Source organism: Aquarana catesbeiana, linkage group LG01, assembly GCF_042186555.1.
Source record: "Aquarana catesbeiana isolate 2022-GZ linkage group LG01, ASM4218655v1, whole genome shotgun sequence".
Classification (NCBI taxonomy): Eukaryota; Metazoa; Chordata; class Amphibia; order Anura; family Ranidae; genus Aquarana; species Aquarana catesbeiana.
The window spans coordinates 146,465,509-146,485,395 of NC_133324.1; the positions used below are offsets into that span (position 1 = coordinate 146,465,509).

General features: G+C 45.0%; 1 protein-coding gene and 1 long non-coding RNA gene across 2 annotated transcripts in view; one reads left to right on the forward strand and one right to left on the reverse strand.

Moving 5' to 3' along the window:
- Nucleotides 1-19,005, reverse strand: part of ACOT12 (acyl-CoA thioesterase 12) — a 129,449-nt gene extending 110,444 nt beyond the window's left edge. Inside the window, exon 1 of the mRNA XM_073624443.1 lies at nt 18,968-19,005. Coding sequence (XP_073480544.1) covers nt 18,968-18,990 — 23 coding nt within the window. The 5' untranslated portion in view covers nt 18,991-19,005. The remainder of the gene's footprint in view (nt 1-18,967) is intronic.
- Nucleotides 1-19,887, forward strand: part of LOC141135636 (uncharacterized) — a 46,127-nt gene that overhangs the window by 22,166 nt on the left and 4,074 nt on the right. Inside the window, exon 2 of the long non-coding RNA XR_012243580.1 lies at nt 13,888-14,040. This is a non-coding gene — a long non-coding RNA (uncharacterized lncRNA). The remainder of the gene's footprint in view (nt 1-13,887; nt 14,041-19,887) is intronic.

The window sequence follows — 19,887 nt, forward strand, 5'->3', positions numbered from 1 at the left end:
TAAGGACGGACTCTGCTGGGGGCACCTGATGTAAGGATGGACTCTGCTGGGGGCACCTGATGTAAGGATGGACTCTGCTGGGGGCACCTGATGTAAGGACGGACTCTGCTGGGGGCACCTGATGTAAGGACGGACTCTGCTGAGGGCACCTGATGTAAGGGCGGACTCTGCTGGGGGCAACTGATATAAGGGTAGAGTCTGCTGAAAATGCCTGATGTAAGGAGAAACTCCGCTGGGGGCACCTGATGGCATCTGGTTGCAGGCGACGTGGCAGGTGACACACTCAGGGCTCCCACTGATTCTGCATTATGGTGAGTTGAATGATTTAATTTTATATTACAATGTAATAATAGAAATTATGTGCTTCAATCATCCTGAGACTATAAATACCATGGTGTCAGCATGATTGAAGTGCTAACACCAAGTGTTTTGGGGTATCTTTATCTGCTGGTTGTTAAACTTTGTGGAATACACATATTTCTATTGTGGTGTAGGATCTGGGCCTGCTATCCCTCCATCCCTCGTTCTTTCCTTCCTTCTCTCTCCTTCCCTCCCTCCCAATCTCTTTCTTTCTCTATCTTTCTCTCTCTCTTACTGTCTATCTCTCCCTGTTTCTCCCTCCATCCCTCGTTCATCTCAGACCCTAACCACACCCCCTTTGAGCCATGCCCCCTTTAAGCCACGCCCAATATCTCACTTAAACCACACCCATTTTCTGCCACGGCATGCTACGTGGGCTGCATTTTACTTTCCCCACCATGCCACGCCTACAAACGGATGCCATGTCCAATAATTATAATAAGACTCCGCCTACAGGCAAAAAAGTGTCCCTATAATTTTTTTTACAATTTTGGCAACTATGTAAATCCCAAGCAAAAAGAGACTACTATGTAAGTATTATTATAATCTAATAGTTTAACTACAGCTGTTGAGTTTATATCTAGATCCTTGTAACAGACAGAGTATCTCTGCCCTTTCCTTGTTATTATTTCAAATGCACAGTGCCAGATAGCTTGGTCTGTGCTATTGTATGTGTAGTGGTCACCTTCCAGTTTAGTTTATATGCAGCTCCTGCAGTACAACTGCACTAACGCACTGCAATATACTGTGTTAAATGCGCACTAATGCACTACAATATACAGTGGTAAACGTGCACCAACGCACTGCAATATACTGCGGTAAATGTGCAATAACACACTGAAATATACTGCGGTAAATGTGCATTAATGCACTGCAATATACTGTAGTATATGTGCAGTAGGGATGAGCTTTGAGTTTGAGTCGAACATGAAGTCGACTCGAACATCAGCTGTTTGCCGAACAGCGAACAATTTGGGGTGTTCGCAGCAAATTCGAAAGCCGCGGAACACCCTTTAAAAATCTATGGGAGAAATCAAAAGTGCTAATTTTAAAGGCTTATATGCATGGTATTGTCATAAAAAGTGTTTAGGGACCTGGGTCCTGCCCCAGGGGACATGTATCAATGCCAAAAGAAGTTTTAAAAACAACCGTTTTTTCGGGAGCAGTGATTTTAACAATGCTTAAAGTGTAACAATAAAAGTGTAATGTTCCTTTAAATTTCGTACCTGGGGGGTGTCTATAGTATGCCTGTAAAGGGGCTCATGTTTCCCGTGTTTAGAACAGTCTGACAGCAAAATTACATTTCAAAGGAAAAAAGTCATTTAAAACTACTCGTGGCTATAATGAATTGTCAGTCCGACAATACACATAAAAGTTCATTGATAAAAACGGCATGGGATTTTCCCCTTATGGATATTAAGGGGAACCCAGCGCCCAAATTTTTTTAAAAAATGGCGTGGAGATCCCCCAATATTCCATACCGGGCCCTTCAGGTCTGGTATGGATATTAAGGGGAACCCCGTGCCAAAATTAAAAAAAAAATGGTGTGGGGGTCCCCCTCAAAATCCATACCAGACCCTTCATGTCTGGTATGGATTTTAAAGGGAACCCCGCGCCAAAATTTTTTTTAAAAATGGCGTGGGGTCCCCCCAAAAATCCATACCAGACCCTTATCTGAGCATGCAACCTGGCAGGCCACAGGAAAAGAGGGGGGGACGAGAGAGCGCCCCCCCTCCTGAACCGTACCAGGCCACATGCCCTCAACATTGGGAGGGTGCTTTGAGGTAGCCCCCCAAAGCACCTTGTCCCCATGTTGATGGGGAGAAGGGCCTCATCCCCACAACCCTTGGCCAGTGGTTGTGGGGGTCTGCGGCGGGTGACCCCACCCCCCTCTGACAACACGGGGAAAGCCACAGGGAACGCCCGTGAATTCCCGTGGCTCAGAGGAGGGCAGGGTCACCGGTGGCCCCGCCCTCCGTTATTAAAGAAATGTCAGAAGAAGAGAAGCGTCACACGGCTGAAGACTCCCACTGAGGCGACTCGTGCGGATGGAGCGGAGAAGAAGCCTGGAGGAAGATGCGGGACAAGAAGAGCGAAGGAAGAAGAAGATGGAGAAGAAGATGAAGAAGAAGATGGAGGAAGAAGAAGAACACCGAAAGAACACCAGAAAAAAGAAGATGGAAGAAGAAGCCGAAAGAAGAAGAGATTAATAAAGCACTTGTCAAAAACTGTCTCTTGTGTTTTTTACCCTTTTTGACACTTTTTTTGTGAAATGGTAGGGGTACATTTGTACCCCATTACCAATTCACACAGGGGGGGCCGGGACCTAGGGGTCCCCTTGTTAAAGGGGGCTTCCATATTCCGATAAGCCCCCCATAACCCCCATAACCACCAGCCAAGGGTTGTGGGGATGAGGCCCTTCTTCCCATCAACATGGGGACCATGTGCTTTGGGGGGCTACCTCCAAGCACCCTCCCAATGTTGAGGGCATGTGGCCTGGTGCGGTTTATGAGGGGGGGCGCTCTCTCTCCCCCCTCTTTCCTGTGGCCTGCCAGGTTGCGTGCTCGGATAAGGGTCTGGTATGAATTTTTGGGAGGACCCCACGCCATTTTTTTTAAGTTTTGGCGCGGGGTTCCCCTTAATATCCATACCAGACCTGAAGGGCCTGGTATGGAATTTAGGGGGACCCCCACGCATTTTTTTTATCTTGGTTCGGGCGTTCCCCTGTGGGGAAATCCCATGCCGTTTTTATCAATTAACGTTTATGTGTATTGTTGGACCGACAATTCATTAATAGCCGCAAGTAGTTTTTAATGACTTTTTTTCCTTTGAAATGTAATTTTACACGAGAAACATGCGCCCCTTTAAAGGCATACTATAGACACCCCCCAGGAACGAAATTTAAAGGAATATTACACTTTTATTGATTCACTTTAAGCATTATTAAAATCACTGCTCCCGAAAAAATGGCTGTTTTTAAAACTTCTTTTTGCATTGATACATGTCCCCTGATGCAGGACCCAGGTCCCCAAACACTTTTTATGACAATAACTTGCATATAAGCCTTTAAAATGAGCACTTTTGATTTTTCATGTTCGTGTCCCATAGACTTTAACGGTGTTCGCGTGTTCGAACAAATTTTTTGCCTGTTCGCAAGTTCTGCTGCGAACCGAACCGGGGGGGTGTTCGGCTCATCCCTAATGTGCAGTAAAGCACTGAAATATACTGTGTTAAACGCGCACTAATGCACTACAATATACTGTGGTAAACGTGCAATAACGCACTGCAATATACTATGTTAAACGTGCACTAACGCACTATAATATACTGCGGTAAACATGCAGCAGCGCACTGGAATATACTGTGTTAAACATTACTAACACACGGTAATATACTGCGGTAAATGTGCAGTAATGCACTGAAATATATTGCAGGAAACCTGCCCTGACAAAATAAAATGACACAAAAGAAAAAATGAATGGTCGCACTACTCTCACACTGTACTATCACTAGATTCACACTAAAATCATACTTTACACTCAGAATAGAATCACAATATTCTACTATAGCACACTAGCTTGCTAGTAGCACTGAACAGAGTCCTATTCTAACTCTCTCCATGCCAATATCACACTGCAAATGGCCGTTATGGGAAGAATATTTTTATAGTGTGGGGTGGGATTAAAAGTCAGCGGGATTAAAAGACAGTTTCCAATAAGGGCTCTGACAGTGCTATGAGCTCCTGATTGGGCAAAGCTCATTGCTGCAGCCTATCAGGGCTACCAATGCACTGTACGGTGGCACAGTGCATTGTGGTAGTTAGGCAGGCCAAACAAAACGGTTGAGCGCCCAGGACATATTACATGTTAACAAGGCACATTATAAGAGAGTAGGGCACTTTACATGGGAGCAGGACACAGTATAAGGGGGTAGGACAGATTACTTGAGAGCAGGGCATATTACAGAAGGGCAGGGCCCATTACATGGAACCAAGGCACAATACTTTGGAACAGGGCCCATTACATGGTAGCAGGACACATTACATGAGGGGAAGACCCATTATATAAAGGCAGGGCCCATTACATGAGGGCAGGGAACAGGTACAGTGCAAGTCCCAACATTCTGCAGCTAGATCAGGGATCCTCTGTGACTTCCTGCACCCCCCGCTGAAAGTCTGGCCCCTGGGGGAGGGAGAGCAGCTTGGGAGTGTGATCAGGTGGAGATGCTAAATACTATGTCTACTGACCACCAGTGTGAAATGGGGGGAGGGGGTTAGGGGTAGAATAGCACTGCCACTGACCACCAATGTAGAGGGGGGTTAACACCATAGTTGGGGGTTATTATGGCGCCCACTGACACCAATGCTGGAGTTTATTATTCCGTCCATTGATACCAATGCTGGGGTTTATTATTCCGTCCATTGACACCAATGCTGTGGGTTTATTATTCCAGCCACTGACACCAATGCTGGGGTTTATTATTGCAGCCACTGACACCAGAGTTGGGGGTTATTTATTGCTGCCACTCGCCCCAATCCTGATAGTTTTTTAATGGCAGCCACTGATACCAATGCTGGGTTTTATTATTCGGACATTTACAATTTACCAAATGTTGGGGGTTATTATTCCAGGCACTGACACCAATGCTGGGGTTTATTATTCCAGGCACTGACACCAATGCTGGGGTTTATTATTCCAGACACTGACACCAGTGCTGGGGTTTATTATTCCAGCCACTGACACTAATGCTGGGGTTTATTTTTCCGGCCACTGACACCAATGCTTGGGATTATTATTCCAGCCACTGACACCAATGCTGGGGGTTATTATTCCAGCCACTGACACCAATACTGGGGTTTTTTATTGAGGCCTCAGAAACCAGTGCTGGGGGGGTTATTATTACAGCCACTGACAACATAGTAGAGGGTTATTTTTGCTTCCACTCACCCCTTACTCACACTCATGCTGAGGGTTACTGTTGTGGCCAATGACACCAATGCTGGGGGTTATTATTGCTGCTACAGAAACCAGTGCTTGGGGTTATTGCAGCTACTGACACCATAGTTGGGGGTTATCATTGATGCCATTTACTCCAATGCTCTACAAATGATCACAATAGGTGTAATAATTACACAAATGACACAGCTCTTTTTATTTAGTTATTATAATTTTGTAAATATTTTGTGTGACATTTAGTCATGTTTTTAACCCTCTTATCACCATATGTCTTTTGGTGGTTGTAGCGGAGAGGGTTTACATACACTCCCTGAGGCTGCAGTCACCAGGAATGTGTGTACATTTCATGAAGCCAACTATCGGCTTTCTGTGACCCTTGGTGTGTCCCCTCCAATGAAACCTCCCCTACCATGCTTCCTGGGTTCCACTGTCCCACCTGAGGGTCCAATCCCACATGGCAACTGTTGTTGGGTGAAGGGTAGGAAGATCTCCCCTGGGTAGAATGAACCCAGAAGCAAATGTGTAAAACATCTCTTGCAGTTTCTATTGTCACTCCCTCAAGGGCCAGGGAAGAAGATAATGGGCTTTATTAGCTTCATTGGAGGGCTCTAAAATACTAATGATGCATCATTAAAGAGAACCTGTCTTATAAACATATCACATAGGGCACTTTTTTTTAAGTTTTAGTGATGGTGAAAAAAAAAATAGAGTAAAAAAATAAAGTTACAACCAAGCACTTAAAAACCCTTCCTCCAAAAATGTTTTAGCCCACCCCGCGCACCCATCAGAGGCACCTATGTGTATGTACCTATGTACAAAAATGTCACTGGACAATTAGCCAGAAGAATTTTTCAAATGTAGGTAGGTATGTAATGGTATTATAAATTTTTGGCTTCGTCACCAAGTGGTTAAATGTGAAAATATACTCCGTCATCCTGAAATGACTAAGACAGCTGTGTGATTAGAAATTGAAACAGAATTTGTATAGTATTCTCATTCGGGAACGAGTTTAGTAAGCTCTGTTCTTCAGTATATCCCATAATATTCTTACAGGGGCCATAAACACCAAATCCCCAGGCAGTATTTAATGTTGTAAAACTTCAATTCAGGTGAACAGTACAAGATTTTGCAGCGTGATTGACCCCCACAGACATCATCCTTCCAGACTATGGATTATAATTACCCTGCAGCATAACAGTAATGAGCCACACAGCGAACAAATGATGTGGAAAGAGGAAGATTTTCACATGGTTTTTAGATTTGGTGCTGTTGCCAAGCCATTTTGCTGGAGAGGAAACCAGGATCCAGCTGTTACAGGAGCACGTACAATATTGTAAATGCAAGCTTGTGGATCCAGTGCCAAATAGCTATTATTGTTCAGTTTGAACAGTGTTACATGTATCACAGCCATAGATAGCTCATCCAATGAGATGTGTAAAGCACCTTCCATAAAGATTTCCCTGTATGATAGCCATCAAAACTTGACAGTCTACAACAGGGTTTCTCAACCAGGGTCCTGTTGAAACATAGCACAATGGGAAATTTCCTCTAGTGGGACTTTGTAAGGTAAGAGTCTTTGAACAATAATATATCAAAAAAGTACATCAGTTTATTATCAAAAGTTAAAACATGACAAAAATAATAAAATTAAAAGAGGTGGATGCCAGCAAACTCACATGGTGGTAACAAAAAGGAGTATACATATCTGTTTACAATAATGGAAATAACCCCACACAGACTATTTCAGTGGGGGCTGAAAATAGATGCCCGACGCGTTTCAAGGTTATAAATGTTGAAACCTCTTCTTCAGGGGCTGATGGTGAGGTATATGATTATCTAGAAACATTTTGCAAAGAAAAAACAGAATAAGCAATACCATAAGGACCGAACATGATATAATATTCAAATATATTCGTATAGCATAAAAATCTAAATTTAATTAATGCATTTAAGAAATGTCCTGACCGTGTTACTCCTAAGACACCATCGGGTAGCATCCAGCTTCAAGAAAAAATGGGAAGGAATGGTTTGCCAGCAGGGATCAGATCCGTGAGCCAACACTCGTCACTGAGAAACACGCAAGTCCATGACCCAGGGCAGAACACAAAGGGCATCCTACCACTTATAGTATGGCACCACGGATGTCAAATGCCATAGAGTAGCCTGTCAGCTGAGGGAGAGAAGGGACAGTGTGATAGGGCCCACCTCGTGAAAAATAGGGAAAGGTTAAGCCTAAGTAGGCTTACACCTTCTATAAATTTGGTGTAATAAAAATGTATATATATCTTATACATACCTGTTGATACATGGAGAGTATATCGCTCCTAATGGGGGGTGAGAGGATATTACATGAGGCACTGTCTGATCAAAGATGGTGTTGGGTCCCCCAGTGAAAAGAGATCACTGGGAGAAAGGGTGGTGGAGGTGTCTGCAGACAATGACTAAAAAGAAAAGAAAAAAGTAAATGGTGCTGTGTGATTAATAAAAATCACAGGTGACAGCCATATGTAACTCAGACTGCAGCATGGAGTGTCCTAAGTGGGTAGTAGCCATTGCAGTACAATAAGATAGGAATTTCAATTTCACTTTTGCCTTGCAAACTATATGTTGCATTTCTTGATATGACCCTCTGTAGAGAGCAATGTAAACTTGCCCTTACATGTAAACTTCCTATCTTATTGTACTGCAATGGCTACTGCCCACTTAGGACACTCAATGCTGCAGTCTGAGATACATGTGGCTGTCATATGGCTGTCACCTGTGATTTTTATTAATATCACAGCACTATTTACCTTTTTCTTTTCTTTTTAGTCATTGTCTGCAGACACCTCCACCGCCCTTTCTCCCAGTGATCTCTTTTCACTGGGGGACCCAACATCATCTTTGATCAAATAGTGCCTCATGTAATATCCTCTCACCTCCCATTAGGAGCGATATATTCTCCATGTATCAACAGGTATGTATAATATATATATATACATTTTTATTACACCAAATTTATAGTAGGTGTAAGCCTACTTAGGCTTAACCTTTCCCTATTTTTCATGGGGTGGGCCCTATCACACTGTCCCTTCTCTTCCTCAGCTTACAGGATACTCTATGGCATTTGACATCCGTGGTGCCATACTATAAGTGGTAGGACGACCTTTGTGTTCTGCCCTGGGTCATAGACTTGCGTGTTTCTCAGTGATGAGCGTTGGCTCACAGATCTGATCCCTGCCGGCAAACTATTCCTTCCCATTTTTTCTTGAAGCTGGATGCTACCCGATGCTTAGGAGTAACACGGTCAGGACATTTCTTAAATGCATTAATTAAATTTAGATTTTTATGCTATACGAATATATTTGAATATTATCCCCTTCCCGCCGACCGTACGCAGATATGCGTACTCGGCTTTCCGGGGTTATACCAGGATGATGCCCGCAGCTGCAGGCATCATCCCGGTACCGTTGTTTACAGCGGGCGATCGGCTACCCGTGTATAACAACCGATGTGGCTAAAAGCCGCTCGGCTGTTATACCGGAGGAGCGGGAGGGGACACCCCCCCTCCCGCCGCCTCCCGCCGCTGTTACCGGGCCTCCCGTGCGATCGGGAGGCCCGGTGTCCGTTCGGCTGCCTTCGGCGGCTGGGGGCGGGCTGGAACGAAGCTGCGAGCGGCTTCGTTCCAGCCTTCTTGTTGTAAACGCGGAAGCGACGTCATGACGTCACTTCCCGTTTACTCGGCTGCCAATGGCGCAGAATTTAAAAAAGTACACAGTATCCAGAATCGCCGTTTTCGGCGATCTGAATACTTTGAAGTGTAAAGGAGGGATGGGGGGTCTTTTAGACCCCCCATCCCTCCATAAAGAGTACCTGTCACCACCTATTACTGTCACAAGGGATGTTTACATTGCTTGTGACAGCAATAAAAGTAAAAAAAAAAAAAAAAAAAAAAATTTTAAACACAATTTATAAAGTACAAAAATAAATAAATTAAATAAAAAAAAAAAAAAAAATTTTAAGTGCCCCTGTCCCCGCGAGCTCGCGCAGCGAAGAAAACGCATACGGAAGTCGCGCCCGCATATGTAAACGGTGTTCAAACCACACATGTGAGGTATCGCCGCGATCGTCAGAGTGAGAGCAATAATTCTAGCCCTAGACCTCCTCTGTAGCTCAAACCTGGTAACCATAAAAAATTTTTAAAGCGTCGCCTATGGAAATTCAAAGGTACCGTAGTTCGTCGCCATTCCACGAGTGCGTGCAATTATAAAGGGTGACATGTTTGGTATCTATTTACTCGGCATAACATCATCTTTCACATTATACAAAAAAATTGGGGTAACTTTACTGTTTGGATTTTTTAAAATTCATGAAAGTGTCACTTTTCCAAAAATTTGCGTTTAAAACACCGCTGCACAAATACCGTGTGATAAAAAATATTGCAACAATCGCCATTTTATTCTCTAGACTCTCTGCTAAAAAAATACATATAATGTTTGGGGGTTCTAAGTAATTTTCTAGCAAAAAATACGGATTTTAACTTGTAAACGCCAAATTTCAAAAATAGGCTTAGTCATGAAAGGGTTAAATCATGTTCGGTCCTTATGGTGTTGCTTATTCTGTTTTTTCTTTGCAAAATGTTTCTAGATAATCATATACCTCACCATCAGCCCCTGAAGAAGAGGTTTCAACATTTATAACCTTGAAACACGTCGGGCATCTATTTTCAATTTGATATTCCAATCGCACACGTTCCTGGTCAAATGGCAAAAAAATAATGGGTGCTGTAGCGATTACCAGTTGGGTTCTGGAAGCATCAAACAAACGTACATCTTCGCCAGCACACCATGGATCAGCAAAAAGTTGTCCAAGAAGGTTTTTTAATGAAAAGAAGTTACATCACAAAAGAGGTGCCAAAAAAACCTTGAAACGCGTCGGGCATCTATTTTCAGCCCCCCCGCTGAAATAGTCTGTGTGGGGTTATTTGCATTATTGTAAACATATATGTATACTCCTTTTTGTTACCACCATCTGAATTTGCTGGCATCCACCTCTTTTAATTTTATTATTTTTGTCATGTTTTAACTTTTGATAATAAAATGATATACTTTTTTGATATATTATTGTTCAAAGACTCTTGCCTTACAAAGTCCCACTAGAGGAAATTTCCCATTGTGTAGTCTTATAGGGATGTGGGCAAGGTGTCTTCTTCCATAAGGTTCCCGTCACTACCATTCTGTTGAAACTTCTTCGTTATTTATATAATATTGATCTTAAAAGAGACCCCTACGAGACTCTTCTTTGCAAACCAATTGCAGAATTGCTTTGTCCAGAATGTCAACTGGCCTTACATCTGTTTACTGCAACTAAATTAACTATAGCAAAGACTCGGAAAACACCTACCCTTAGCTTTGAAGCAGTCAAAAACTGTATGAATGATATTGTGGTAAACGAGAAGTAGGGATGAGCTTGAACATCGGGTGTTCGCATGGTCGCCGAACAGCGAATATTATGGGGCATTTGTGGCAAATTCTAGCACCGCAGAATGCCCCATACTGCAGTGCATTGATGTCTGATGATTAGCCAAAGCATGCACCTGACCTGCATGCTTTGGCCAATCACAGCGCGCTCTGCTGCGAGAGACATAATTGGCCAAAGGCAGAGTGCCTTTTGGCTAACCATGGCTCAGGGGGACTAAGTCCACGCCCCACACTATATAAGGCTGCTTACATAGCGGCCGTGTATAGTGTGTGACTGTGGCCAGAGATTGAGATTGAGCTAAATTAGGCAGGCGGGTTAGTTAGTGGCAGTGTATTTAATAAATATATATAAAAAAAAAAAAAAAAAAATATATATATATATATATATATATATATATATATATATATATTACTGTATATACAGTCTAGTGTGTGTGTGTGTGTGTTTATATATATATATATATATATATATATATATATATATATATATATATATATATATATATATATATAGTGAGGACGGAAAGTATTCGGACCCCCTAAAATTTTTCACTCTTTGTTATATTGCAGCCATTTGCTAAAATCATTTAAGTTCATTTTTTTCCTCATTAATGTACATATAGCACCCCATATTGACAGAAAAACACAGAATTGTTGACATTTTTGCAGATTTATTAAAAAAGAAAAACTGAAATATCACATGGACCTAAATATTCAGACCCTTTGCTGTGACACTCATATATTTAACTCAGGTTCTGTCCATTTCTTCTGATCATCTTTAAGATGGTTCTACACCTTCATTTGAGTCCAGCTGTGTTTGATTATACTGATTGGACTTGATTAGGAAAGCCACACACCTGTCTATATAAGACCTTACAGCTCACAGTGCATATCAGAGCAATAGACAATCATGAGGTCAAAGGAACCTGAAGAGCTCAGAGACAGAATTGTGGCAAGGCACAGATCTGGCCAAGGTTACAAAAAAAATTCTGCTGCACTTAAGGTTCCTAAGAGCACAGTGGCCTCCATAATCCTTAAATGGAAGACGTTTGGGATGACCAGAACCCGTCCTAGAGCTGGCCGTCTGGCCAAACTGAGCTATCGGGGGAGAAGAGCCTTGGTGAGAGAGGTAAAGAAGACCCCAAAGATCACTGTAGCTGAGCTCCAGAGATGCAGTTGGGAGATGGGAGAAAGTTGTAGAAAGTCAACCATCACTGCAGCCCTGCACCAGTCGAGGTTTTATGGCAGAGTGGCCCGACGGAAGCCACTCCTCAGTGCAAGACACATGAAATCCCGCATGGAGTTTGCTAAAAAACACCTGAAGGACTCCAAGATGGTGAGAAATAAGATTCTCTGGTCTGATGAGACCAAGATAGAACTTTTTGGTCTTAATTCTAAGCGGTATGTTTGGAGAAAACCAGGCACTGCTCATCACCTCTCCAATACAGTCCCAACAGTGAAGCATGGTGGTGGCAGCATCATGCTGTGGGGGTGTTTTTCAGCTGCAGGGACAGGACGACTGGTTGCAATCGAGGGAAAGATGAATGCGACCAAGTACAGGGATATCCTGGACAAAAACCTTCTCCAGAGTGCTCAGGATCTCAGTCTGGGCTGAAGGTTTACATTCCAACAAGACAATGACCCTAAGCACACAGCTAAAATAACGAAGGATTGGATTCACAACAACTCCGTGACTGTTCTTGAATGGCCCAGCCAGAGCCCTGACTTAAACCCAATTGAGCATCTCTGGAGAGACCTAAAAATGCCTGTCCACCAACGTTTACCATCCAACCTGACAGAACTGGAGAGGATCTGCAAGGAGGAATGGCAGAGGATCCCCAAATCCAGGTGTGAAAAACTTGTTGCAACTTTCCCAAAAAGACTCATGGCTGTATTAGATCAAAAGGGTGCTTCTACTAAATACTGAGCAAAGGGTCTGAATACTTAGGACCATGTGATATTTCAGTTTTTCTTTTTTAATAAATCTGCAAAAATGTCAACAATTCTGTGTTTTTCTGTCAATATGGGGTGCTGTGTGTACATTAATGAGGAAAAAAAAAAATGAGTGAAAAATTTAAGGGGGTCTGAATACTTTCCGTCACCACTGTGTGTGTGTGTGTGTGTATATATATATATATATATATTAGTGTACTAGATATATAGTGTAGACTCTATTCAGTCAGTGCAGGCAGTGTAGTATATATAACAAAGTGTATTGAAATGGTTAATGGGAACCCCACGCCAATATTTAAAAAAAAATGGCGTGGGGGTCCCCCCAAAATCCATACCAGGCCCTTCAGGTCTGGTATGGATTTTAAGGGGAACCACACTCCAAAATTAAAAAAAAAATGGCGTGGGAGTCCCCCCCAAAATCCATACCAGACCCTTATCAGAGCAAGCAGCCATGGCAGGCCAGGAAAGGGGGGGATGAGCGAGTGCCCCCCCTCCTGAACCATACCAGGCCGCTTGCCGTCAACATGTGGAGGATGCTTTGGGTTCCCCCCAAAGCACCTTGTTCCCATGTTGATGGGGACAAGGGCCTCATCCCCACAACCCTTGCCCGGTGGTTGTGGGGGTCTGCGCACGAGGGGCTTCGCAGAATAAAAGCTCCTTACTATGCTGTGACACCTTCCTTGCTGTGGTTTATCAATCCATGGCTGATATGCACAACCCTCTGGTGAGTGTAAACCCCAAAGTGGAGTGTGGTGCACAGATTGCGGTGTGAGGTGTTTTATGATACAACATAGCAAGATTTCCAACTGAGGTTTCTGGGACTGTATTCACATCATCTGTCAACTACTTACTACTTATGTGTACTATATACACATGAAAACTGATCATAAACTATAGTAGCACTGCTATAATAATTATAGGCACTTGATTTGGATCTGTGCAATTGTTGTTATTATTATTATTATTATTATCTTTTTCTTGATATTTTTGCATTTGCATTTTAAGCGGCAGCTGTTTTTATTACTATTAATATTACACAGTGATGACATTTATTGTTACAATTGTGGAAGCTCTATTAATTGTATGAAACCTGACATATCCTTAGCGCTGAGATAGTGGAAGGAGGCCTTTATTCACTGTATTTTTTTTTTAAATTACAGATCTAAAAGCAAAATAAAAAAAAATACACCACAGTGTCTGACAAATAATCATCTGTCTACTTGGAAAAGAAAGAGAATGTCCAGTACTTGCTGAACCCTACAGGTCATAACTTTCCCTTTGCCAATACTAGGAACACCGCCAGATCTAAATAGGTAATCAGTTTTAACCTATGTTGTCACTGAACGGACAATTACAACAACGGAGCTGGAAAAGATGTCCTCGGTACCCCTGTGTGTTCAGAGACTGCTCACAATATTTGCTTTAATTGTTGACATCCAGGCTCAATGTTTGTTGTAGGCCAGGGGTAGGCAACCTTTTGAGCACAGTGTATTCAAAGAAATTGAGCCTGACGATTTTACAACCAAAAATGTCAACTTCACATTCTCAATCACGAAAAGGATTTTTTATAAAGTAAATGCTGTAAATTACTTTAGTAGTGAGAAATTGACATCCTGCACCCTCACGCCTCAGATGAGCCCCAATTCCTGCACCTTCACAACTCAAATCACCACTATAACCCCCTGCACATCTGCCCGACCACTGTACTACTCTGCACATCTGCCCCACCACTGTACTACCCTGCTCATCTGCCCCGCCACTGTACTACCCTGCTCATCTGCCCCACCACTGTACCCCCCTGCTCATTTGCCCCACCACTGTAACCCCCTGTACATCTGCCCCACCACTGTACCACCCTGCTCATCTGCCCCACCAGTGTACCCTCTTTCTCATCTGCCCCACCAATGTGCCCCCTTTCTCAACTGCCCCACCACTGTACTATCCTGCACATCTGCCCTACCTCTGTACCCCCCACTCATCTGCCCCACCACTGTACCACCCTGCTCTTCTGTCCCACCACTGTACCACCCTGCTCTTCTGTCCCACCACTGTAACCCCCTGCTCATCTGCCCCACCAATGTTCCCCCTTTCTCATCTGCCCATCACTATACCTCCATGCACATCTGCCCCACCACTGAACCATCTTCTCATCTGTCCTAACGCTGAATTTATCTGCTCATCTGCCCCACCACTGTAACCCCCTTTCTCATCTGCCCCACCACTGTACCTCCTGCACATCTGTCCCCCCTGCTCTTCTGCCCCACCACTGTAACCCCCTGCTCATGTGTTCCACCGATGTACCTCCTTTCTCCTCTGCACACCTGTCCCACCAACATACCTCCTTTCTCCTCTGCCCCAACACTGAACCCTTCTACTCATCTTTCCCACCACTGTAACCCCCTTCTCATCTGGCCCCACACTGAACCCCCCTGCTCATCTGCCCCATCACTGAACCCCCCTGCTTTCTGTCCCACTGCTGAACCCCCTTCTCATCCCTCCCACCACTGTACCTCCTGCACAACTGCTCCACCACTGTACCCCCTTGCTTTTCTGTCCCACCACCGTAACCCCTCATCTGCCCTATTAATGTACCCCTTTTCTTTTTTCTTTCCTTTTCTAATGTACCCCTCTCACCCACCACTGTACCTCCCTGCACATCTGCTCCACTGCCGTATCCCCATGCTCTTCTGTCTCACTACTGAATCGCCTTCTCATCTGTCCTAACACTGAACCCATCTGCTCATCTGCCCCAGCACTGTAACCTGCTTTCTCATCTGCCCCACCAATGTACCTCCTGCACATCTGTCTCACCTCTGTACCCTCTGCTCTCCTGCCCCACCACAGTATCCCCTGCCCATCTGCCCCAATACACCTCCTTTCACATGTGGCCCACTGCTCTACCCCCTGCTCATCTGGCACAACCCTGAACCCCCCTGCTCATCTGGCCCAACACTGAATCCCCCCTGCTCATCTGGCCCAACACTGAATCCCCCCTGCTCATCTGGCCCAACACTGAATCCCCCCTGCTCATCTGGCCCATCACTGTACCTCCCTGCTCTTCTGTTCCACTGCCGAACCCCCTTCTCATCTCTTCCACCACTGTATCTCTTGCACATCAGCCCCACAGCTGTACTCTCCTGCTCTTCTGTTCCACCTCTGAACCCCTTCTGCTCATTTTCCACACCGCTGTACCCTTCTGCTCATCTGCTCCACTGCTGTACCCTCTTCTCATCTATAATATGTGTGATATGCAGAGTGGTGAAAGGAAGCAGAGGGGACACATCTCCCTGTCCTGGCACACTCATCCTGCTGATCCACCTCTCGCATCCAGCCCACATGCTTGTATGTGATGTATGTGATGTCACATACAAGGATCTTGAATGGATGCGCAATGATGAGCTCAGGTCAGGGGCATTTTCTGAGAGCAATGGGCCTGTGTGAAGGATCATAAGTTGGGCCCCTCAGCTGAGAAAAAGTGGTTGGGTGTGATTTTCATTGTGCTGAATAATGGCTGTGGCTTAACCACTTCAGCCCCAGAAGATTTTACCCCCTTTTTGATCAGAGCACTTTTTGCGATTCGGCACTGCGTCGCTTTAATTGACAATAGTGCGGTTGTGCGACGTTACACCCAAACAAAATTGACTTCCTTTTTTTCCCACAAATAGAGCTTTCTTTTGGTGGTATTTGATCACCTCTGCGGTTTTTATTTGTTGTGCTATAAACAAAAAAAGAGCGACAATTTTGAAAAAAACAATATTTTTTACTTTTTGCTATAAGGAGTTAATTGTGTTCCCTAGTGTGTGTTCTAACTGAAGGGGGGTGGGGACTGTGTAGGGGAGATGACAGATTGCTGTTCATACTCTATATGAACAGATGATCAGTCTCTTCTCCCCTCAGAGAACCGGAAACTATGTGTTTATACACACAGATCCCGGTTCTCGGAGTGTCAGCAGCGATTGCAGGAGCCCGGATGTGATCGTGACCACCGGGCACTCGCATCGGCTCCGGGGGCGAGCAGCGGGTGCGTGCGTGCGCCCCTAGTGGCCACAGGACGAAGCGACATAACGTCGTTTCGCCCAGCCATGCCATTCTGTCACAGTAAAACTGCGACGGCTGGTCGGCAAGTGGTTAAAGGGACACAGAGTGCAGGGGTTCAGTAGTAAGTGACACAAAGGTTCAGGAATAATTTCAACAAAGTTCCCAGAAGCTCAACAGTAATTCTACAAACTGTCACCTGATTGTGGTTTTCACAGTGAAATCCCTTCTTTCTGAGATTGGTAGTGGCAACCAAGTGAGTCATCTTTCTCCAGATGGTGGATGGGGCTAGCAGGACTGTGATTGGCTTTAGCAGCGGCTAATGATAGTCCTCCTCCTCCTGGAAACAGGGATTACCCCCCTAGCAGAACTGCACCCAATCTCTTCCCCATCACAAAAGCGGACGATCACAGCTACAGCAAAGTCAGAGAACCAATCAATGTTTCCCATCTTGTACAATGTGTGGGGGCACAGTGCCTCCCCCTCAGTGCAGGTGCGGTGTGGGGAACTCTGAGATTAGAATGCATTAGTGTCTCACTGACACTTCCCTGTGCTGCCTTGCTGATTGGGACGGAGTCGAGTGCCGGTGTTCTGCCGAGAAAGTTCCGCTCGGCGTATAAGTTCCCCCCTCTACTGCGCCTGCACAGTAGGTATCGGCGGAAATAGCCAAAGCACAACAGCTGAAAATCAGCTGTACACGGCGCCTGGAAGAGGGCCCCTCGCGGGCTCGCTTCGCTTCGGGCACGGCCTCGCTGCGCTTCGGGCACGGCCTCGCTGCGCTCGGCACTTTTAGATTCCCCCTCTAGGTCCACTTGGATGGTGGGGAAGGAACCTGGACCCAGAGCGCAGGCGCCGTGTACAGCTGATTGAAGCATTTGAGCTTCGGCTATCTCCGGCGGCTGAGAGTAGTATGTACTGCGCAGGCGCTGCGCCTGCGCAATACAGGGGGGGAACTTATCCGCCGAGGGAACATTCTCGGCAAGACACCGGCAAACGAGGCTTCGCATGCTGGGGGTCGCCTACCCCTGTTGTAGGTGATAGTAGGTGAAAGAGCATTTGTCATTTGTTCAGAATTGCCACCAGCCTTCAATCTACAGCATAGAAGTTCTGGGTACTGTACTGCAGTGCAAGCTGATTGATCTCAATACTTCCTTATAAAGGTAATGTTTCCAAAGTATACTGCATATCCCCCTGCTTGCTGACATGTTCCTCAGCTTGTGGTGTCTCACAAGGGGGTCATAGAATGAAGGAGAGGGGATATTACACTTGATGGACACTGAATATACAAACCAAACTCTGGATATGGATAATACTAGTAATATCACTACATTCTTAGCAACTGGTTTATAAATGGAAAAGATGCTAGTGTTTCCCCGAAAAAAAAAGACCTACCCCAAAAATAAGCCCTACTGTGATTTTCAGGGAGGGCTGCAATATAAGCCCTACCCAAAAATAAGCCCTAGTTTGGAAGGGTTGTAAAGTCCTAAAATGCACTGTATTACAGTGTTGTGTGGTCTAGACTGTGTATGTTTCTGTGGTCTGTTTCTAGTGATTACCTTTGTTGCGGCGCCGCTCTGCACTCAGCTGATCCCCTGCTGCTCTCCTCCTCTTCTGCCAGCTTTTAATGGGGGATCTCACCCCCCCCCCCGCAGTGCTCGGAGCGGGGAGGACCAATCCAGCGGGCCATGGAAGCACCGAGCGGCACTCAGCTTTTCCACCACTGCTCTCCTCTTCTCCCAGCTGTCAGCAAGGGATCTTGAGCCCCCCTCCCTCTGCAGTACTCTGAGCGTGGCAGACCGATCAGGCGGGTCACAGAAGCGCCGAGCGGCGTTGTAGGAAGGCATGGTGTCAGTCACTGGTGGATTGCAGACACATGCACAGTTTACATTGTATAGTGCTGTAATGCAGTGCATTTTAGGATTTTACAGGCATGTTTAGTTCCACTGGCGATTCCTAACATGCAGGGAGGGAAATGGAGAGAAAAGACAGCACAAGACAAGCCCTACCCCGAAAATAAGCCCTACTGGGTCTCTTGTTGCCAAAATTAATAAAAGACCCAGGCTTACTTTTGAGGAAACACAGTATGTGTCTACATGAAATTTCAGCTGATCTCCAGGCATAAAAACATTCACCTTAATAAATTCTGCACTAGCTACAAGGCATATATTTGTGTGAACCCAATGTCTTTGCAAACCCAGATATTACCTGGTAATAAGTAGTGGTGACATATTCACTGGGCTGCACATAGATTGTACAGAGAGAAGAGCTGCAAATGGGACCCAGCAGGTCTTCCCACTGCAGGCTGTCTTCAGCAAACGATAGGGAGCATATACAAGATCATTCACCACTAAGGATGAGCTCAGGTGTGTTCGCAAGCCGCACATGCCGAGCCCGCCGGGAAGTCGGCACTGCACAGCGCTAATCACAGGCAGTGAGACATTGTGCGGCTGCAGAGATCGGGAAATGTCTCGCTGCATGTGATTAGCGCAGTGCAGTGCCGACTTCCTGGTGGGTGCGGCTTGCGAACACGCCTGAGCTCATCCTTATTCACCACGCACAAGGAAAGAAAGACTCGTCAATGCGGCTTTATTACAGAAAACCCCTGCACAGAGGCAAAGTACAAGAGTTGTTTTAGGCCCCTTTTACACAGGTGCCAGTGTGTGTGTGTCACTGAACAGATTCCCTGCTGAATTGAATGGGACGGACGGATGTCACTTTTGTGATATCCATCTCTGTTCCACGTTTAGCTCCATTTTAAAACTGGAGCTTTCTGAACCCATATTATTATAGGCTGCTGGATGTAAGTGAACTTGCGTCCCTTTACATCAGACTCCAATCTGTGACATTTAGGTCAGAAAAAAAAACTGGAAAAGGATGCAGACCTTGTCCATTTTTTTTTTTTCCCAGACCCTGGCGGATTCAGAGACAAGTGGATGTAAATGGACGCACATCTGTTTACCCATAGACTTATGTAAACACTGACAGGCGTATCTAAATTGGACCACCCATGTGAAAGGGGCCTAGTGTTGGATTACTGCACAGATATGGAAGAAAAACATAAAGGCCATCAAGATTCAAGTAACAAAACCCAAAGCTCTTGTTTCATTTTTGTTTAGCTTGAATTT